We start from the raw sequence: 18709 nt of genomic DNA, 5'->3' as shown, positions 1-18709 counted from the left end.
ACTGACGGAACCCTTGTTATGAAGTAGCTTGTCCACGGACACATAGGGTTGGATGTGTCATGTGACACCTCTCTCTCTCTCTATCACTCACAACATTCACACTCACAGTGTCACTCTTTCTCTCTCTAGTCTATTGCACAACTCTCGTAAAGTAAAAAGAAGTCTCTCAATCATTAAAAGGAACTTGGAGTACGCTTTGAACTCTAATCCTGAGCACACACCATAAATCACTTCTGTTGCGCATAACATTGGTATCAGAGCTTGTTGGCACTGGTCGATATAATTGCTCAAGAAAAGAACCTAAACAATCTCTCGCATAGTTTTTCTCAAAGAATCTTTGTCACACGACAGGCACCACACGCCAATAGAAAAGAACAGACTGGATAGACTTTTAGCACTTTAATGACAACTGAAACTGAAAGAGAGAGAGAGCACACGCGACACGGAGTGGCGGAATTCCCTCCCCCCCCCCTCTTCCCCAAGAGAGTATTGGCCCTAAACCTTGGCGCCCCTTTCGGTATTTCTTTATATTGCATCAACACAGTATAAGCCGGTATTCGAGACTCTGCACCTTCGCCAGGAAGCATGCCAGAGAATGAGCCCTAGCCTCATATTTAAAGGCCCTTGGTTTGAAAAGCAGTTACAGTAAAAAGCCTTTAAAACTCAAAAGCTTCTGGTCCAAAAGCAAAGCACCCCATGACCCAACAAGAAAATGAAATATGGAAATATATATGGGCACTCGGACGAAAGTGGGCGGCCGGACAGTGATGCAGTCTAAATGCATATGCAAAGGGTGGCGAACCCGGAGACATACTAGCCATACATGTATGCCCTTGACCTGTGAAGCAGCAGAGTGGTGTAAATTTAACACAAACTGAGACAATCTTGGTGAATCTAATACATTGTCTGGATACAAAATAAAATAAAGTAAAATAAAAGCTAAAATGAAGATCAGTGTCCAAGGTTGCCCGTCATCGCGCGCTGCTCGAGGATGTACTGCATCGGTCATGGAAGAGCATCGTCAATGTCCTCCTCTATAAATAGTCATACTGATGTCATGGTGACCCTCGTAGATGTGGGCGTCTAGCTCTCCCAAGCTCAATGGTTGTGTCAATCAATATACTCTGGTATAGGTGGATTCTGAAGTCTGATGTGAAGCTCGCTCATCTGATTGCCGAGTCTCTGCTCTAAAGAAATTAGTGATCTCTGTCACAAACTGCTGATGTGTCAAGCTACTGAAGACCTAAGCCAACTTACAGATTCCGGCCGAGGGGCCTAAACTCTAAGAAGTAGAAGAAGTTGAAGTTCCCTCCAACTTATGGGACCCTGTCTGACGGGGCCCAAGTGACATAAAGACATTAAAATAAAGCAATCCCACACACACATGCCCGGAGAAGATGACATGGCGGCTGTACGGATTCCCGAAATTCACGTCGATAGCTTGTATGGATTTTCAGATTTTACAATGAGTGTTGAAGTGGCATAGCTGTACAGAATCCTGCTTTTGCGCTGGCAGCTTGTGGGGATCTGCTTTTGGGCCAATTGCTTTTAAGTTTGAAGGCTTTTCATGTAAACTGCTTTTAATGGCCAAGGGCCTTTAAATATGAGGCTAGGGCTCATTTTGGCACTCTTTTGGGAGAAGGTGCAAAGCGTGGAGTACCGGCTTGTACTGTGTTGATGCCAATACTCTTTAGGGTGGAATTTTGCCACTCCGTGCCGGGTGTGCACTTCTCTCTTTTTGAGTTTCAGTTGTTATTGAAGTGCTAAAAGTCTGTTCAGTCTGTTCTTTTCTATTGGCACGTGGTGCTCGTCTTGTGACATTTTCCCTCTATGAATGTCTCCCACTGTCTAATCTCCTCAAGAGACTCTCCCTGTGTGTGCGCAACTCTAGTAAAAACAACCCGAGGCATCTCTGATGCTGATATCTCATGACTCAGCTAGTGGTCCAAAGCCCTCTCTGAATGGATAGTGAAAGCGGCCTAATATCTCATAGTATACCGGACAATGACATATGTGATGTAACTCTGTCTCTGGCTCTATATGACGCAATTGCAAATCCTGACCTCTGGTAGTACTCTTCTAAATCTGCCAGTCTTAAGCTCTAGTTAATGCGATGATGTGCGCATTCGACCAATAGCACATCGTATCCCATGGGATAAATGAGTGTCCATAAAGGCCGGCCTGATGACATATCCATCCTCTGTGAGCTGGAGAAGATGCATGATGATCATAATTCATTGGTCATATCTAATGCAATGTGCATTGAATGTAAATTGCAATGTTGAATGGGCAACGTGCAAATTTTGCATTGAGCAACATGCATAATTGCATTTGCCTCATTCTTTGAGGAGGAGGTATCATGCACATTTCACATTGCATCAATGTATTGGATGCATTGGGAATTCACAAGTGTCTCTCAAAAAGCTCAAAGGAGCTAGGTTTAAAGCCTCACACACTTGGCGTTGTCCTCGGTGTGCAAGAGTATCCTATGCCCTCAAGGGCCCCAAAAATGCATTCAAGGAAACGAGGCAGATAGAGAGGCCTCTAGTCAGACATGTTTAAAGACGCGGGGATCTACCATAGGGTGCACCTCTAGAGGCTCCATCTCTTCGGCAGAGATACCACTTGCTTCTTTTGAACCCATTCAAGGTGGCTAGATACGATAAATATGGTAAAAAAAATGATAAAAAAACGTTGTAAGCTATGGATAATCATTACCAGTATGAAAAATAGTTTAAATAATAATTGAAAATAGATGTGCATGTCTACTTATGCATGGTTGCATACAAGGAAATATGCATGCATACACAGTGATATACATGCGCACACATGCACATACACATCGAAATTTCTACAACCTAATATACATGCATGCATATATGCATGTATGTGTACTGGTGAACACATATAAGTAACAACCAGTACGTTATATTGTCTTGTGTGTGACTACCATGGGTCTATACCTCGCGCTTTCCTTTAAGGGTGAATTTGGGCTTATCTTGGATTCATCTAGCTATACCAATATTGCGTTCCTTGACAAAACGTGTCTGAGTCCCATCTATAAGGCTCTCTAGAAGTGGTTGAATCCTCAAACTCAGAGCCTTGGCAAGAATTTTGTAGGCTGAGTTGAGGATGGTGATGGGGCGCCACTGTCGAATCTCATCCAAGGAGCCACCCTCCTTGGGAATGAGGTAGATCAAGCCCTCACTATGTTGTCATGCATCACTCCTGTGTGCAAAATGTATTGAAAAGCACTACAGAGATCTGGGCCAAGCAGGTCTCAGTACTCCAAGAAAAAACTGGGAGTCAGCCCATCCTCACCTGGACAGCTACCACGGGGGAGGGCCCTAAGAGCCGTGTGCAGCTCCTCAAGCTGAAGTGGCAGCTCAAGCCTCTGATGCATCTCCTCAGTCACAAGACGAGGCATCTGTGCCCACACCTGCTCCCTGCATGCATCCTGACGCTTTGATTGGGGCTCTGCAGACAGTAACTCACGGTAAAAGTCAGTAGCAATTGCACGCATATCCTCGGGCTTAGAAGCAACTGACCCATCGGGCCTCCGCAACTGACTGGCCTTGGCATGCGAGTGCCGAGGTCCCACTGCCTCAAAGAAAGCACCAGTCACTCTGTCGCCCACCTGGGTCCACTGAGATGTCCGTCGGTGGAAAGCAAACTCATGTCGCCTCTTCTCTGTGCTAACAAGCTCTTGTCGAGCCTACTGTAGTAGCTGCTCCTCCAACCAAGGACTGTTTGGATGTTGCTCTTGCATCCTCTGTAACGGTAAAAGTCAGTAGCAATTGCACGCATATCCTTGGGCTCAGAAGCAACTGACCCATCGGGCCTCCGCAACTGATTGGCCTTGGCATGCGAGTGCCGAGGTCCCACTGCCTCAAAGAAAGCACCAGTCACTCTGTCGCCCACCTGGGTCCACTGAGATGTCCGTCGGTGGAAAGCAAACTCATGTCGCCTCTTCTCTGTTCTAACAAGCTCCTGTCGAGCCTGGTGTAGTAGCTGCTCCTCCAACCAAGGACTGTCCGGATGTTGCTCTTGCATCCTCTGTAACGAAGCAATGCCCCGTCTGAGGCGTTGCTCCTCCTCTCTCGCTGTAGCCCGGCGAGCCAAAGACTCCTGGAGAAAGAAACGGCTAATCTGAGCTAATCTTGAGGCCACTCTGTCAGCAGGAGGATCCTGCCTGTCCAAGCTCTCTGTGGAGAGAGCCGCTACTCGCTCTTTGAGTGCAGAGTCCAATAAGACCCTCTCTGGGATGCGAAGCATCGTGCTCCCACTCCTTTGCCTGTCTGCCACTGTGAGGATCACTGGTGCATGGTCCGAGAAGGAAGTCCCTGCCAGAATGCCAACTGTCCCTCCCAAGTCACTGAAATGGTCACTAGCTATCCGTGATAGATTCACTCCTCCCACTCTGCGGTCCCAACGAGAGAAGGCAAGGCTGTTTGGGGGCCTCACAAAACTAGAGTGCTGCCAAACATCCGAGACCCTCAGAGTCGTACAAAACCTCTCCCAAGCTGCCAGCTCAACTCCACGCACCGTAGCATGGCTACCACCAATCCTGTCAGAAGGGTCCTCCAACATGTTGAAGTCCGCTCCTATGCACCGTTGGAGTCCCCTCCTATGCGGTAGAGACTCAACTATCTGTGACCAAAACTCTGCTCGAGCACTCGCCACATTGGGCGCATAGATGTTTAGGAAGCCCACTAGGCAACCCTGAACCTGCATAGTAATCCACTGAGCCCTGCTTGGCACAATAATCCCTCTGTCCACAATGGCCTGCTGCAAAGAGTCCGCAATAGTCATACATACCCCACCCTGGATGCCTCCAGGTCCAAAAGCAACTGACCAAAAAGTATCATATCGTCCACGCAAGAGCTGACCACAACGTCTAATGCGGCTCTCACACAGATGGTGCTCCTGAAGCATAAGGAGATCAATCTCTCCTCCCACAAGGCAGCGTTGAAGCTCTTGATGCAGTCGGCCCCGTTGACACTGAAACTGGGGCCCACCTAGTCCCTGCACGTTCCATGAGACCATCCTCATGGGGAGCGAGAGAGAACAGATGTTGCCGCAGCAGCTAGACGGGCTATCTTCGAGGCTGGCTTGGATGGGGAGTAATCCGCATCCGAGCGTCCTCTAGATAGGCGTGACTGCAACGATTGCCTCGCCCAAGCCCAAGCAGAGCGAACCGTACGTAAAGCAACCTCCTCTGTCTAGGAGTCCTCATGAATGTATACATAGCATGGCAAGCACTGTGTATTGGCAAAGAAGTAAACCACAATGTGTCTACATCTCGTTGTATTTGGAGGTGTCACCGCAAACATGGCCTATGACCACAAAGTCTGAAGCATGTCTGTAACTCCTAGTTCTCCCATGTGGTGAGAGAACTCTAGGACCTGTGTGTGCAACCATTCCAACACTGAGTCGAGAGTCCACTCAGTCTGGTCCCTGCGGCAAAGGGGAAAGGAGAAGCCAACTGCCGAGTCCAACGCCTCTGTCCCCCTAGCTGCAAGGAACAGAACATGGACCTTGAAGCAGGCTGCCTCATGGTCTGCTGAGGGGTCGCCGAGAAAACGAGTAAAGTCGTAGTCAAAGAAGTCCCATCGGCGCCGGATGTCAATGCTCGTCAGACCACGAGGGATAGCTGCAAGGGGAGAGGTCTGTACCTGTAGAGGGGGCCGCAAGAAAGGCTGTCCCTCTCGCCAAGCGACTCGTGGCAAAGGCGCTGCCAAGGGATCTCCTAGCAGCTAGAGAAGGCCCTACCCCCTGGGTCGATTGTGGAACTGAAGCGGGAGGGGGGGGGGGGGGGGGGGGGGAGAAGGAGAAGAGGGGCGGGGGAAGAGGCGGCGGGAGCAGGAGGCGGGGGGGAGGATGATGAGGAGGGGGGGAACTCAGTACGCGTATTCTTTGTACAGTAAGCTAAGAATGATAAATACAAGGTTGCACAGTATAGTGAGAATGATAAATACAAGTTTGCAATGCAACCTTGAACTCATTAGGGTTCTTGGGGATTCTTTTGTATCTTTATGTAGTCTTGTAAGGTGCAGCGGAAGTGAATGTTGAACTTTGCTCAAGATGAGTGCTCCGAACTGTGCTCAAGGGTTCCTTTTACTTACGGAAGGGAGAGCCTTCCGTTCCTTTAATGAGAGAGTGCAATGGACACAAACAAAGTGATGAACACTGTGAATGAAGGTGCTGAGACTGAGAGATAGAGAGAGAAGAATACGACACCAGAATGTTGTCAAAACCTTCCTCCAAAGGCCCCACTCTCTATGGTAAGAGCGGTCTACTATTGATTGCACAAATCTCTACAATGCTTGGACTTGCCGACGATGTCGACGACGATGAGGACGACGACGAGACGGGCTGAAATCTGAAAATGCTAAGGGCTGAAATCTACAAATCTTTATCTCCTGAATTTTGACTCTATGTCGGTGACGATGTCGATCGGCGACGATGCAACGACGACGCGCTGAAAACGCAGATGCTGAAATCTGCGTTTTCCGGGCCGAAACTGCAAACTTAGCGGGATCTGACCGTGCGGCGAGGATCTGTTGCGGGAAGGTGAGATCTGCGAGGTTTGGGACTTCTTCTGCGATGTCTGATTGCTGAAAACTGAAAATGATGGTCTATGGGCTGATTCTGTCGCGAAGATCTGCAAAAACACTGAGGTTGATCTGCAGACCAGAAACGCTAGGGCTGAAAACTGTGCGCTGTGGGAAATCTGCTAACGCTAGGGCTGATTTGCTGTCTATTGTCGCCGGGAATCTGCAAGTGCAAAAACGTTGGCTGATCTAGTGCAAAAACGCTAGGCCTTCTGTTGAGAGAAAACGCCCGAGTTGTCGTGGGGGTTGGTCTTGTTGAGAAGTTGCCTGTTGAGCAAGGTGCTCCTGTTGCCTCTTATGCCAGAAAGTGCTCGCGCTAGGTTTCTACTTATACAAACTTAGCAAGATTGCCCTACCTAGTCTCCAACAAAAGTCACTTAAAAATAATAAGTGAAAAATGTCGAAAATAAGGAAATTAGGTCTATGCACTGTAAAAAGGCTCCTGATGAGTTCTGACTGGAAATCTGATGATCATGCTGTGTGCAACCAGAGGATATGCATCTAAAGTGTCTGGACATGCACAATCTGCGAGTAGACTCACAAAAGTGCCAGATCACTTCCTATTCTAGACTGACTTGACTGAACTGAACCCTGGTCATGCTGTAGCTTGTCCATGGACACATAGGGTTGGATGTGTCACGTGGCATCCCCTCCTTTTCAAAGTGAGGTAGTGGTACCAAATTGTATGGCATCGAGGGAGATCGCCAACAACATCTGGAATCCTGGAAAGGACTCTTTGCCGGCCCACTCTGATGTGTGGGTCATGCGATACTTGAACTTCATAAAGGTCTGCAAAGTCTTCTTCTTTGGGCCGTGCCGAAAGCGACACAAAGTCATCTGTGGCTCCTTCATTGCTTCAACTTCGTCTATAGTCATGACTCATGCGTCTACCTTCTTCAAGAATCTCCGAGGCTGAAAATTCCTGAAACCACTTCCAACACAAAAACATGAACATACCCATTCCATGTAAAGTGACTAGAAAAGCTCTTGTCATCTTTAAAGACTGTGCATGCAATGTAGATGAACATCGAGACGGAGTACCAAACCGTTCATCAAACACATGCAAACAATGGGGTCGAATCTTGACTTTCTGATGTAAATCAATCAACTTGTGGCAAAACAAATGGAAATGCCTATGCTTGATGCTCAATCCTTCTTGTGCTCTTTCTACGACTGTGTCATGCCAAGGAAGAGACATGGAATGTGACTATCTTGAATGAAAACATTTCTGGTTTCCATGAACAATCCGCATACATCCGTGCTCATTCATGAGTGAATCTTGCTCAACGTACAATATGTCATGCCTAGGAAAAGGGATCACATAAAGACGCTGACTAAAATACAAGAAAACGTCGCGAATGAAAAACTCGAACAATGCGTGCTGACTAATCATTCGAACACATAATACTTCCTGTGGGGATTCTTTGAACCTAGGCTCGAGAGCCAAGATCGGTTCTTCGTGTTTGATCAAACCTTCCTGTGGGGGTTCTGTGGACCTCGATTCGAGAGCCAAGATCGGTTCTTCATGACTGATCGAATCTGTGTTGGAATTAGGGTTGCAGAGAAACACACACAGCTTGGAGAAGACGAAGGAAGCTCAAGGCACACGATAGAGAGTGTGTTACTTAGTGTGCAATGGAAAGATTGATAGCCCTAGAGTGATGGGCGTATATATAATGCACGGGGGAAAAAACCTCCTAAAGAGGGAAAAAATGCCCCGGCGGTCCTAGTGTGTTCACACACATCACTACCACACGTATATGGTAACAAATCCCCCCTGGAGTGATGCGGTGAACGAGAGCTGGCACATGAGTAAAGGGAAGTGCCATGCCCTGAGGACAGGATCAGTCCACAAAGGGGAGTAAGCCCAAAGCTTTGCGGAAAGCTTCAAGCTTCTCACGAGACAATGCCTTTGTGAAAAGATCTGCAAGGTTGTCCTGTGTTGGCACATAAGCCAAGTTGATCTCTCCTGCTGAGAGCCTCTCCCTGACATAGTGGTAATGCACCTCAATGTGCTTTGTGCGAGCATGAAAAACTGGGTTCCTCGCAACTGCCAATGCGCTCTGACTGTCAGTGTAGATAGTGTTGGCAGTGTCCTGTCCAACACCCAAATCAGCCATAAGGCGTCTGAGCCATACACACTCAACTGTAGCTGTGAAGACTGCCCTGTACTCAGCCTCACAACTCGAAGTGGCCACAGTAGGTTGCTTCTTGCTCAACCATGATATACATGAACTGCCAAGCATGAAACAGAAACCACTTGTGGACACTCGCGTGTCAAAACAACCAGCCCAATCTGAGTCCGAAAAAGCATGTAAGTCTGGCGGCAATGATCCCCCCTTGGGATAAAACAAGCCAAGATGTAAAGTGCCACTAAGGTAGCGGAAAATCCTCTTGACAGCCTGCCAATGCTTAGACCCTGGGCTATGCATAAATCTGCTGACCTGCGAGACTGCAAACTGAATATCTGGCCTCGTGTTGCATACATAAATGAGGCAGCCAACAGCAGTTTGGTAAAGAGTGACATCAGCAGGATCGCCAGCATCATGTAGACTCAACTTCAAACCTGTTTCCATGGGAGTGGCAATAGGTTTGCAATCCTCAAGTCCAAACTTACATAGCAATGTCTCTATGTAACTTTTCTGACACAAGGCAATACCACCATCACACTGCTTAAACTGTATACCCAAGTAATGATGCAACAGCCCCAAATCTTTCATCTTGAAAGTAGCATTCAAATCAGCCTTAAATTCAGCAATATGTCTCTCATTTGGTCCAGTGATCAGCAAATCATCAACATAAAGAACCACAATGAGAAATACATCATCCTCACGCTTTACATACAATGTGCTTTCTGTTGGACTGTTACGAAAGCCTTGTTTAACCAAATGAGTGTCAGCTTTCTCATACGAAGCACGAGGAGATTGCTTCAACCCATACAAAGCCTTCTTACATTTGCACACTTTGTCCTCTTGTCCTTTTATGACAAAACCGCGAGGCTGCGTTACATAAACTTCCTCAAATATGTCACCATTCAAGAAAGCAGTAACAATGTCTGATTGATGTACATCCCAACCAAAATGAGCTGCCAATGCACATAGAAAACGCACAGTAGTCATACGACAAGTGGGAGCAAAAGTCTCTTCATAATCTATGCCTTTTTGTTGTGCATAACCCTTTGCAACAAGTCGAGCCTTATGGCGATTGATCTCACCATCCGGCTTGCGTTTCAACTTGTAAACCCACTTCGTACCAATGGCCTTTTTGCCAGGAGGCAAATCACATAAAGTCCATGTGTCATTCTCTATAAGTGCATCATATTCTGATTTCATGGCAGCAATCCAATTTTCTGAATTCTGTGCTTCATCAAAAGACAGAGGCTCCTCAACATCATGTAAACTAGTCACAGCCAAAGCATAACAATCTGATGCATAAGATGCATGGCGAGAGCCTGAACGAGTACGACTAGATAAAGGTGCATCCAATTTACTGTTACGCAAAGTGTGCACCAGCCATTTTGGCATACCTCTAGCCTGCTCATTTTCAGCCCTTTCCTCATCAAGTACATCATGTACATCTGCATCAGTAATAGGCTGTTCTAAAACATTTTCAGAAACCCCCATAGGCTGTACATTTGCCTCATTGGAACTTACATTCGTATTTCCACCACTGACAAGAGGCAACAAAGTGTCATAAATGTCCTGTGAGCTTACATTACTGTCTCTAGTACATGACAGCAAGGGCTGAACAGAGTCTTCCACAAACACTACATCCCGTGAAACCAGAATACGTTTTGTTTGCGGATGATACAACCTGTAACCTTTGCTTTCAGCACTATAACCAACAAAAATACATTTGACAGCCTTATCATCCAATTTTCTGCGCTGCACTTGTGGCACCAAAGCATATGCCAAACAGCCAAAAACACGCATGTGCTCAATAGAAGGTTTTCTATCATGCCATGCTTCATATGGAGTAATAGACTGCAAAGCTTTCGTAGGACACCTGTTAAGTACATAAGTGGCACACATGATGGCCTCAAGCCAAAAAGAATGCGGCAAAGCTTGACTTTTGACCATACATCGTGCCATTTCCGTTAGTGACCTGTTTTTCCTCTCAGCAACACCATTTTGCTGAGGTGTATAAGGCACTGTACATTGGTGTTTTATCCCACGACTAGCCAGAAATGCATTAAATTCATGAGACATATACTCCCCCCCTCGATCGGAACGGAGGGTGCCCATAGTACATTTTGAGACATTTTCAGCCATAGCCAAAAATTGTTTGAAGCACATAAAAACTTCGGACTTCGCTTTAAGCGGAAATACCCATGCATGCCTGGAGTAATCATCAATGAAAGTCACGAAGTACAGGTAATTGCCCAAGGACGGAATTTGCATGGGCCCACAAACATCACTATGCACAAGCTGCAACTTGCATGTGGCCCTAACTGAACCATCCTTTGGAAACTTAGAACGCTGTATTTTACCCAGAATACAGCCTTCACAAACATGTTTGACAAGTGCTTCAAGAGGCGGCAAAGAAGCAACCATATCAGATTTCTGCAAACGCAGCAAACTGGCAAAATTCAGATGACCAAAACGTGCATGCCAAAGTTTTGCATCTGAAATAGCCCTTGAATCTGCAACAGCATTTGCAAAATTTTGTCCACACTTGTCATACAAAGTGAGCTTATACAGCCCACGACACAAAAGCCCAGATGCAACAATTTCATCACCAAAACTGAGATCATGAACTGTACATCTGTCATCCACAAATTTGACTACAAGTCCAAGTCTAGCAAGTGCGGATACAGACAAGAGATTCTTCTTGATCCCAGGTACATAAAGTGCATCAACAAGTGTGAAGGAACTGCCATTAGCAGCAATGAGCACAATCTTTCCAACTCCCTGAACTGGATAAGAGGCGTTGTTGGCACAAGTGATTGAATTCCCATGAGGGAGAGACTCGAGAGAGGTAAACAATTCACGATGTGAGGTAATGTGCTTTGTAGCACCACTGTCGAAATACCACACATGTGAATCTGCAGCAACTGACAAGCATGCATCATGGACAGCAGGATTGTAAGTGCACTCTGCGCTAAAAGCCCATTCTGCATCAACATCAGCATCACAATCTCCTTTCACAGAAGACTCAACAATGGCTGCATTTGTAGTGGAACCAGCATTTGCAGTGGAACCACCCTCTTTCTTCTTAGCCTCTTTGGCCTTCAACTTAGGACACGACTTGATCAAGTGATCATTGGCTTTACAATAATGGCAACGCATCTTCTTTTTGCCCTTATCACCAGAATTGCCAGACGAAGTGCTGCCAGTAGAAGCATTAGGAACAAAATTTTTGCCACTCGCAGCAGAACCATAAGAAGTGGCTGCATTATTGTTACCACCCTTTCTTTGAGAAGCAATAAAAGCCTGTTCAACTGCACGGTGCCTAGTCCTGTTTTTTCTAGAAAGTGACTCTTGCAACAGCAATGTGCATAATGCATCAAACTTGACAACTTCAGGATTTCCTTGGGTCATCAGTCTCCAAGTACTAGCAAAAGTCTGGTAGGAATCTGGTAAGGCATCAAGAACAGTCTGCACAAGGGAACTGTCCGAAATGACTTCACCTGCAGAAATAAGCTGCTCATTGATATCCTTGACACTAGCAAGGAAAGTGTCCATATCATCTTCCTCATGCATAATCTTCGACTCTAGCTCTTTACGCAGCAAAGCAATTTTAGCCTCATTGCGGCTTGCATAAAGACCTGCTAGAATATCCCAAGCCTGTTTTGCAGATTTTGCTGAACGGATGTGAGGAATAATGGTGCGCTTCACAGACAACGCAATCAATGCATGAGCCTGCGCATCCTTAACATCCCAACGAGCTTGTTCTGCCGTAGGCAAAACAACTCTAACAGCTGCAATCCTTGCAGCAAGACCTGCAACATCCTCAATATCGCCTACATCTTCAGAACCAGGACGTACATCAATGCCCTGCACAATGTTCCAGACACCTTTTGACACAAGAACATGTTGCATCATATAAGCCCACATAGGGTAGTTGTCCCCATCCAACCTGTCCTCAGCAGCAAACATCTTGAACACATCTGTGTTGTTGTTGTCAGCCATGGTAAATGCTGCACCTGATGTGAAAACTGCCCGAAAATAGGAGAAATAGAGCAGGAACAACTTGTGCTATATAGCACAAACCGTAGAAGACTATAAGGCACCTGTTATGCAGAAAACGGCACTGACAGAAAATCTGCACAAAATGACGAAATAGCCTGTGCAGTACTGCCCGTAGTGGAAACGGAGGCCGAAATGAGCCCAAATCAAAATTCTGAGCAGACCAAGCTCTTTGAGCTTTCCCAAAATATTTGTCGACCTGCGAACGCTCGCCAAAGCTCACTGAAATCGGAGAAAGTGAGCAGGTGTGTGCTGGAGCAGCTGGCGACTAAGCCCGGGAGGACGTGACCTGCTCTGATACCAATTGTTGGAATTAGGGTTGCAGAGAAACACACACAGCTTGGAGAAGACGAAGGAAGCTCAAGGCACACGATAGAGAGTCTGTTACTTAGTGTGCAATGGAAAGATTGATAGCCCTAGAGTGATGGGCGTATATATAATGCACGGGGGAAAAAACCTCCTAAAGAGGGAAAAAATGCCCCGGCGGTCCTAGTGTGTTCACACACATCACTACCACACGTATATGGTAACAATCTGCAATGAGGTTAGCTTCACTAGAGAAAGTATCAACTAATACATCATCCTTGTGAACAATCACATCATCTTTATGCAAATCATCATGCTTGTGAGTAATCACATCTTGATCATGCAAATCATCATGCTCATGAGAAATCACATCTTGATCATCATGCAAATCATCATGCTTGTCATTGGCATGCAATTCCTGTGTTTCATGCTTGGGAGGAGAAGAGATTGAGAGAGTCTCCTTTTCCCGATTCTGTGCAAACTGCGCCTGCACCATAGAACAAAGTTGCAAGAACTCTTTCATGAGTTGGTCGCTCTTTTCTTTTCTTGCTTTGTTCTCGCGATCAATTTTGCTTGTTGCTTTGTTCTCGCGATCAAATTCTGCTTCTCTGTCTTTGTTCTCGCGCTCCTGCTCACTCTATGGCTGCCATTCTTTCTTCGTATTCACGATCTATGGCTGCCCTTCTTTCTTCGTAGGCCTTTCTTTCTGCTTTTCTTTCTTCGCATTCTAACTTCCTTTCCATAAACAATTGCTCCGACTCCTCCATAGGATGTGGTGCAATCCTTGGCGTAGATGGGGAAGGGGGAGGGTCGGAAAAACCTCCTGATGGGGAAAATTCTTCTTCGCCTCTCTCATGCTCATCACTTCCAAGCGAAGTATCCATTCCGCTTTGAGTGATGACCATCCACTGAAGTCTTGGATTCTTGTGGGTTCTTGTGGTCTTGGGTTCTTAAGTTCACGAGGAACTTGGGTTCTTGCGGGTCTTGGTTCTTGGGGTTCTTGAGTTCTTGAGTTCTTGAGGTTCTTGCGGGTCTTGAAGTTCTTGAGGTTCTGCTTTAGTTTGCAATCTGTGTTAGAGAAGGATCTTCTCTTCACGTGAGTTCTGCTCTTTTCCGCGGGTGCACCCCTTGGCGGCCTTGCGCTCACACCAAGGTCGTTTTTTCCCCACCTCACGTCGATTGGCCGGCCGCTAGGCGCACGGTTTGCTCTCAATGAGTGAAAGAGGCACAAGGGGAGACTGGACAAGCCCTTTTTTCTTGGGTTTCCTGTCACTCTTCAAAAACACGATTAGGAATTGACACGCCCAAGCGGACTTGGGTTACGTGCGACCGCAACAAGCAATTCTTTTTTTGTGGTTCTTGTGGTTCTTTCCTTGAGTGATACAAAACATTGCCAAAGCTCTGATAACAATGTTAGGTGCAACGGAAGTGAATGTTGAACTTTGCTCAAGATGAGTGCCCCAAACTGTGCTCAAGGGTTCCTTTTACTTACTGAAGGGAGAAACTTTCGTTCCTTTAATGAGAGAGTGCAATGGACACAAACAAAGTGATGAACATTGTGAATGAAGGTGCTGAGACTGAGAGATAGAGAGAGAAGAATACGACTTTAGAATGTTGTCAAAACCTTCCTCCGAAGGCCCCACTCTCTATGGCGAGAGTGGTCTACTATTGATTGCACAAATCTCTACAATGCTTGGACTTGCCGACGATGTCGACGACGAGACGGGTTGAAATCTGAAAATGCTTAGAAGTTAGGGCTGAAATCTGCAAATCTTTATCTGCTGAATTTTGACTCTATGTCGGTGACGATGTCGATGACGACGATGCAACGACTACGCGCTGAAAACGCAGATGCTGAAATCTGCGTTTTCCGGGCTGAAACTGCAAACTTCCCGGGATCTGACCGTGCGGCGAGGATCTGCTGCGGGAAGGTGAGATCTACGAGGTTTGGGACTTCTTCTCTGATGTCTGACTGCTGAAAACTGAAAACGCTGGTCTATGGGCTGATTTTGTTGCGAAGATCTGCAAAAGCGCTGAGGTTGATCTGCAAACCAAAAACGCTAGGGCTGAAAACTGTCTGCTGTGGGAAATTTGCTAACGCTAGGGCTGATCTGCTGTCTACTGTTGCTGGGAATCTGCAAGTGCAAAAACGCTGGTTGATCTGGTGCAAAAACGCTAGGCCTTCTGTTGAGAGAAAACGCCAGAGTTGTCCCGGGGATTGGTCTTGTTGAGAAGTTTCCTGTTGAGCAAGGTGCTCCTGCTGCCTCTTTTGCCAGGAAGTGCTAGCGCTAGGTTTTTACTTATACAAACTTAGCAAAATTGCCTTACCTAGTCCTCGTCACTATATGGCACGGCTCTATCCGGGGGGGATCTAAGGCCCAAATTTGGCGGCGCGAGGCGGCTTTAATCTCGGCCGTTGGATCACGTAGTGAACTGGGGGTGAACTCGGGGCAAAAATGGCGCCCCGAGTTCACTCCTAGTTCACCCGCCTGGCGGGGTGTGGGTCGAACCTGGGACGTCTCGATTGCCACACGAATGCCCTACCACCACGCTAGCGCGCGTCACTGTCCATGTTGGCATGGCACACGATCATATCCTAGTTTAGGTGCCCCTAGTTCACCCCCAGTTCACCCACCCCTAGCTTACCCGCCCCTAGTTCACCCTCAGTTCACCCCTAGTTCACTGTGTGATCCGACCGCGGAGATTAAAGCCGCCTTGCCCCCCAAATTTGGGCCCTAGATCCCCTTTGACCCGGAGCCGTGCCATATAGTGACGAGGCTACCTAGTTTCCAACAAAAGTCACTTAAAAATAATAAGTGAAAAATGTCAAATATAGGGAAAATAGGTCTGCGCACTGTAAAACTGCTCCTGATGAGTTCTGACTGGAAATCTAATGATCATGCTGTGTGCAACCAGAGGATATGCATCTATTCTAAGTGTCTGGACATGCACGGTCTGCGAGTAGACTTACAAAAGTGCCAATTCACTTCCTATTCTAGACTGACTTGACTGAACTGAACCCTGGTCATGCTGTAGCTTGTCCACGGACACATGTTGGATGTGTCACGTGTTAAGTCTAGACAGAGATCTTCCTCTTGCTGCCCGCATGACACATTTCCCCCCTCTTGGATCACAAAAGGACATATATATTAAGAGATCTGAGAGAATTTGGTTGAAAACCATAAATATTCCTGGTCACTTATTGTATATTTATGGATAATTTTTGAATCACACCTCTGTCGTGATCGGCCTTGTATTGAGGTTTTGCCCTTGAGATGTTTAGTTTAATAGAACTTTGTCTCTTGAAAAATGAAGGGTGATGTGAGTGAGGAGTGCCTCTACAAGTGAGGGGCAGCAGCTGGGAGAGCTTCATTGCGAACACCAAAATTATTTATTATGTTTTGCAAGACTTGTCAATTTACTGCACAGGTTGCATATTTGCCGCTTTATTGGCTTGCTATTTTGTAGTATAGACTTTCCATTGAGCATTTACCAAGTCAATTTGTTGGCTGTGCAGCTTTGCCTTGAGTGTCAGTCATAAAATAACGAAGGCAGTGAGGCGTATATCACCACAACTTGCTGCAAAGATGAGACCGCCTATGATGTATGTATGTTTGTAAACATTCACGTTGTTTGTTGTTCAGAATTGACCAAGGCTTTTTCCTTGGTACACTCATTGCAAATACCTCTTCAATTTCGTAATAGAACTTCTGTGCAGGCCAGTGATTCGAGGTCGCCCTGCAGCTAAAAGAGCTGTTTACATATGTGGGCAAAGTCGAAAACTAGTTGTTTTTGTCATGGCTGCAGGTGAATATGGTCTCTGTTCTTTGCCAAAGCTCTTGCTCAATCGCATTAGAATCTTAACCTTTGTAGCTATGCAGTTACGTGCCTCATGTGGTTCGCGACGTCTGCTTTCTTAACTGTATTCGGAGCACTGGCAATCGCGTTGGCATGTAAGCGGGACACTCTTTGCTATAGCCTATTCTTAACTATTATTCCTGTATGTTAAACCCTTGCACAATGCATTTTCTTGCTTGTCCTAATCAACTACGGTATTTCACAAGCAGGTATAATTTTGCATTCAAGTCTTCGGACACCGAATTTGAAAGCCAGGCTGAATACATTTCGAGAAGAGTTCCGTGCAGTGTGGCGCACATATGGTGAGTTTTAAGATCAATGGCAGATAGTGTTAGGTTTTATCTCTGGCTGGCTGGATTCATGGAAAGACAGTAAACGACTTGGATGTGATTTCACGTCAATGAGGAAGGCTCAGGCTCTTTGGAAAGGGCTCCTGTGTAAATTGTTCTTTAGCAGGACGAGCTTAGTCCTGCTGCTACAAAGTCTTACAATTGGAAACCCGAGATACTGTATCATAATTCTTAAGTTCTCAAACTCCAGGATAATCAAATAGTAAAAAATCCTTTTTCTACATGAGCTACAATTATTGCATTGAGGATTTTTTTTTTCCAGTAGCTTTACTCTTATCAATTCTTATGTTTGGCTTTCTTCATAGCTGTTTTATGAGTTTGCTTTGCTAGGTGGTCAAACACTTTAGTTATTGGGATAGGAGGAAATGACCCCTTGCACCACCGGACATGATACACAACATGTTCCTGAGATCGAACCGTCGTGTCCTTTTTGGGGTCTGCAACAGTTTAGGACACTTTAAAATCTGATTTGTCTCCTATAAGGAAATTGACCGTTTCGGCTTGGGCAGACATTGGGGGTCTGCCTTCCTTTGGCCACGGCTTGAAGGGCTCAAGGCTCTAGGAAATGCAGATATGTGGCCTGCACAGACTTCGGCACAGCCTGAAATTCCTTAGTATATTTTGCTAGTTTTGAGAAATATAGTAATGATGAGAATCTATGGAGTCTCTCTCTCTCTCTCTCTCTCTCCCCCCCCCCCCCCCCCCCCCCCGAAATGGCAAAAAAAAGACTCTAGGTGTGATGAGTAATAGCAAGGATCTCTCTCTCTCTCTCTCTCTCTCTCTCTCTCTCTCTCAAATTGAATACATTTCTCTCATAGAAACTTATTCTGTCTATACGCGTTGCTAACACCTCGAGGTGGATGTCTCCTATGTGCAAGGAATCTGAGCTGTGTGTGTGTGTGTTGGAAGGCTTGCGGTACAGCCAGGAAGGCATCTGGTCTATGGCTGTTAGAGAGTTAAAAGTGATGAAATACACCATTTATTCAAAGCAGAAACACAATAAACATGACCTTCAGTCAGCCATGGAAGCTCCACTCAATCACAAGCCCAAAAACAATTCAAAACTTCGTGATGATTTGTGTGTCCTCAACCCATTTTGCATAGATATAACACAAGTGTGCCTTTTGCTAACCCTATGCTTCTTCCCAATCTTTCGTTAGGGCGATTTCATGGAAGCCTAGACACTTCCATAGATTCGTCCATGTTAATTTGAAGGAGGAAACCCTAATTGTATCCTTTATACACTTGAAGACAAGGTTTAAGGTGAGCGGGGAAAGGAAAACCTAATTGGATCCTTTATATAGTTGAAGACAAGGTTGAAGGTGAGCGGGGATTGTACTACTACATTGTGGAAGAACCTTATCTGTCCCTTCTCGAAGAGGTTGAAAGTGCT

The 18709-nt window shown here is 46.1% G+C and overlaps 1 protein-coding gene across 1 annotated transcript in view; it reads left to right on the top strand.

Annotated features, from left to right (window-relative positions):
• PRA1.A1 (prenylated RAB acceptor 1.A1) overlaps positions 1–17421 on the top strand; it is a 46260-nt gene extending 28839 nt beyond the window's left edge. Inside the window, exons 4-7 of the mRNA XM_086525733.1 lie at positions 16626–16712; positions 16827–16915; positions 16990–17061; positions 17176–17421. Of these exons, the coding sequence (XP_086381859.1) occupies positions 16626–16712; positions 16827–16915; positions 16990–17061; positions 17176–17279 (352 nt within the window). The 3' untranslated portion in view covers positions 17280–17421. The remainder of the gene's footprint in view (positions 1–16625; positions 16713–16826; positions 16916–16989; positions 17062–17175) is intronic.
• Positions 17422–18709: the final 1288 nt, after the last annotated feature.

The sequence above is a fragment of the Adiantum capillus-veneris genome, chromosome 12 (assembly GCF_014529385.1).
Source record: "Adiantum capillus-veneris isolate H3 chromosome 12, ASM1452938v2, whole genome shotgun sequence".
Classification (NCBI taxonomy): domain Eukaryota; kingdom Viridiplantae; phylum Streptophyta; class Polypodiopsida; order Polypodiales; family Pteridaceae; genus Adiantum; species Adiantum capillus-veneris.
The sequence above is the reverse complement of the archived record's forward strand: the minus strand, read 5'-3'. Positions and strand labels throughout refer to the sequence as shown.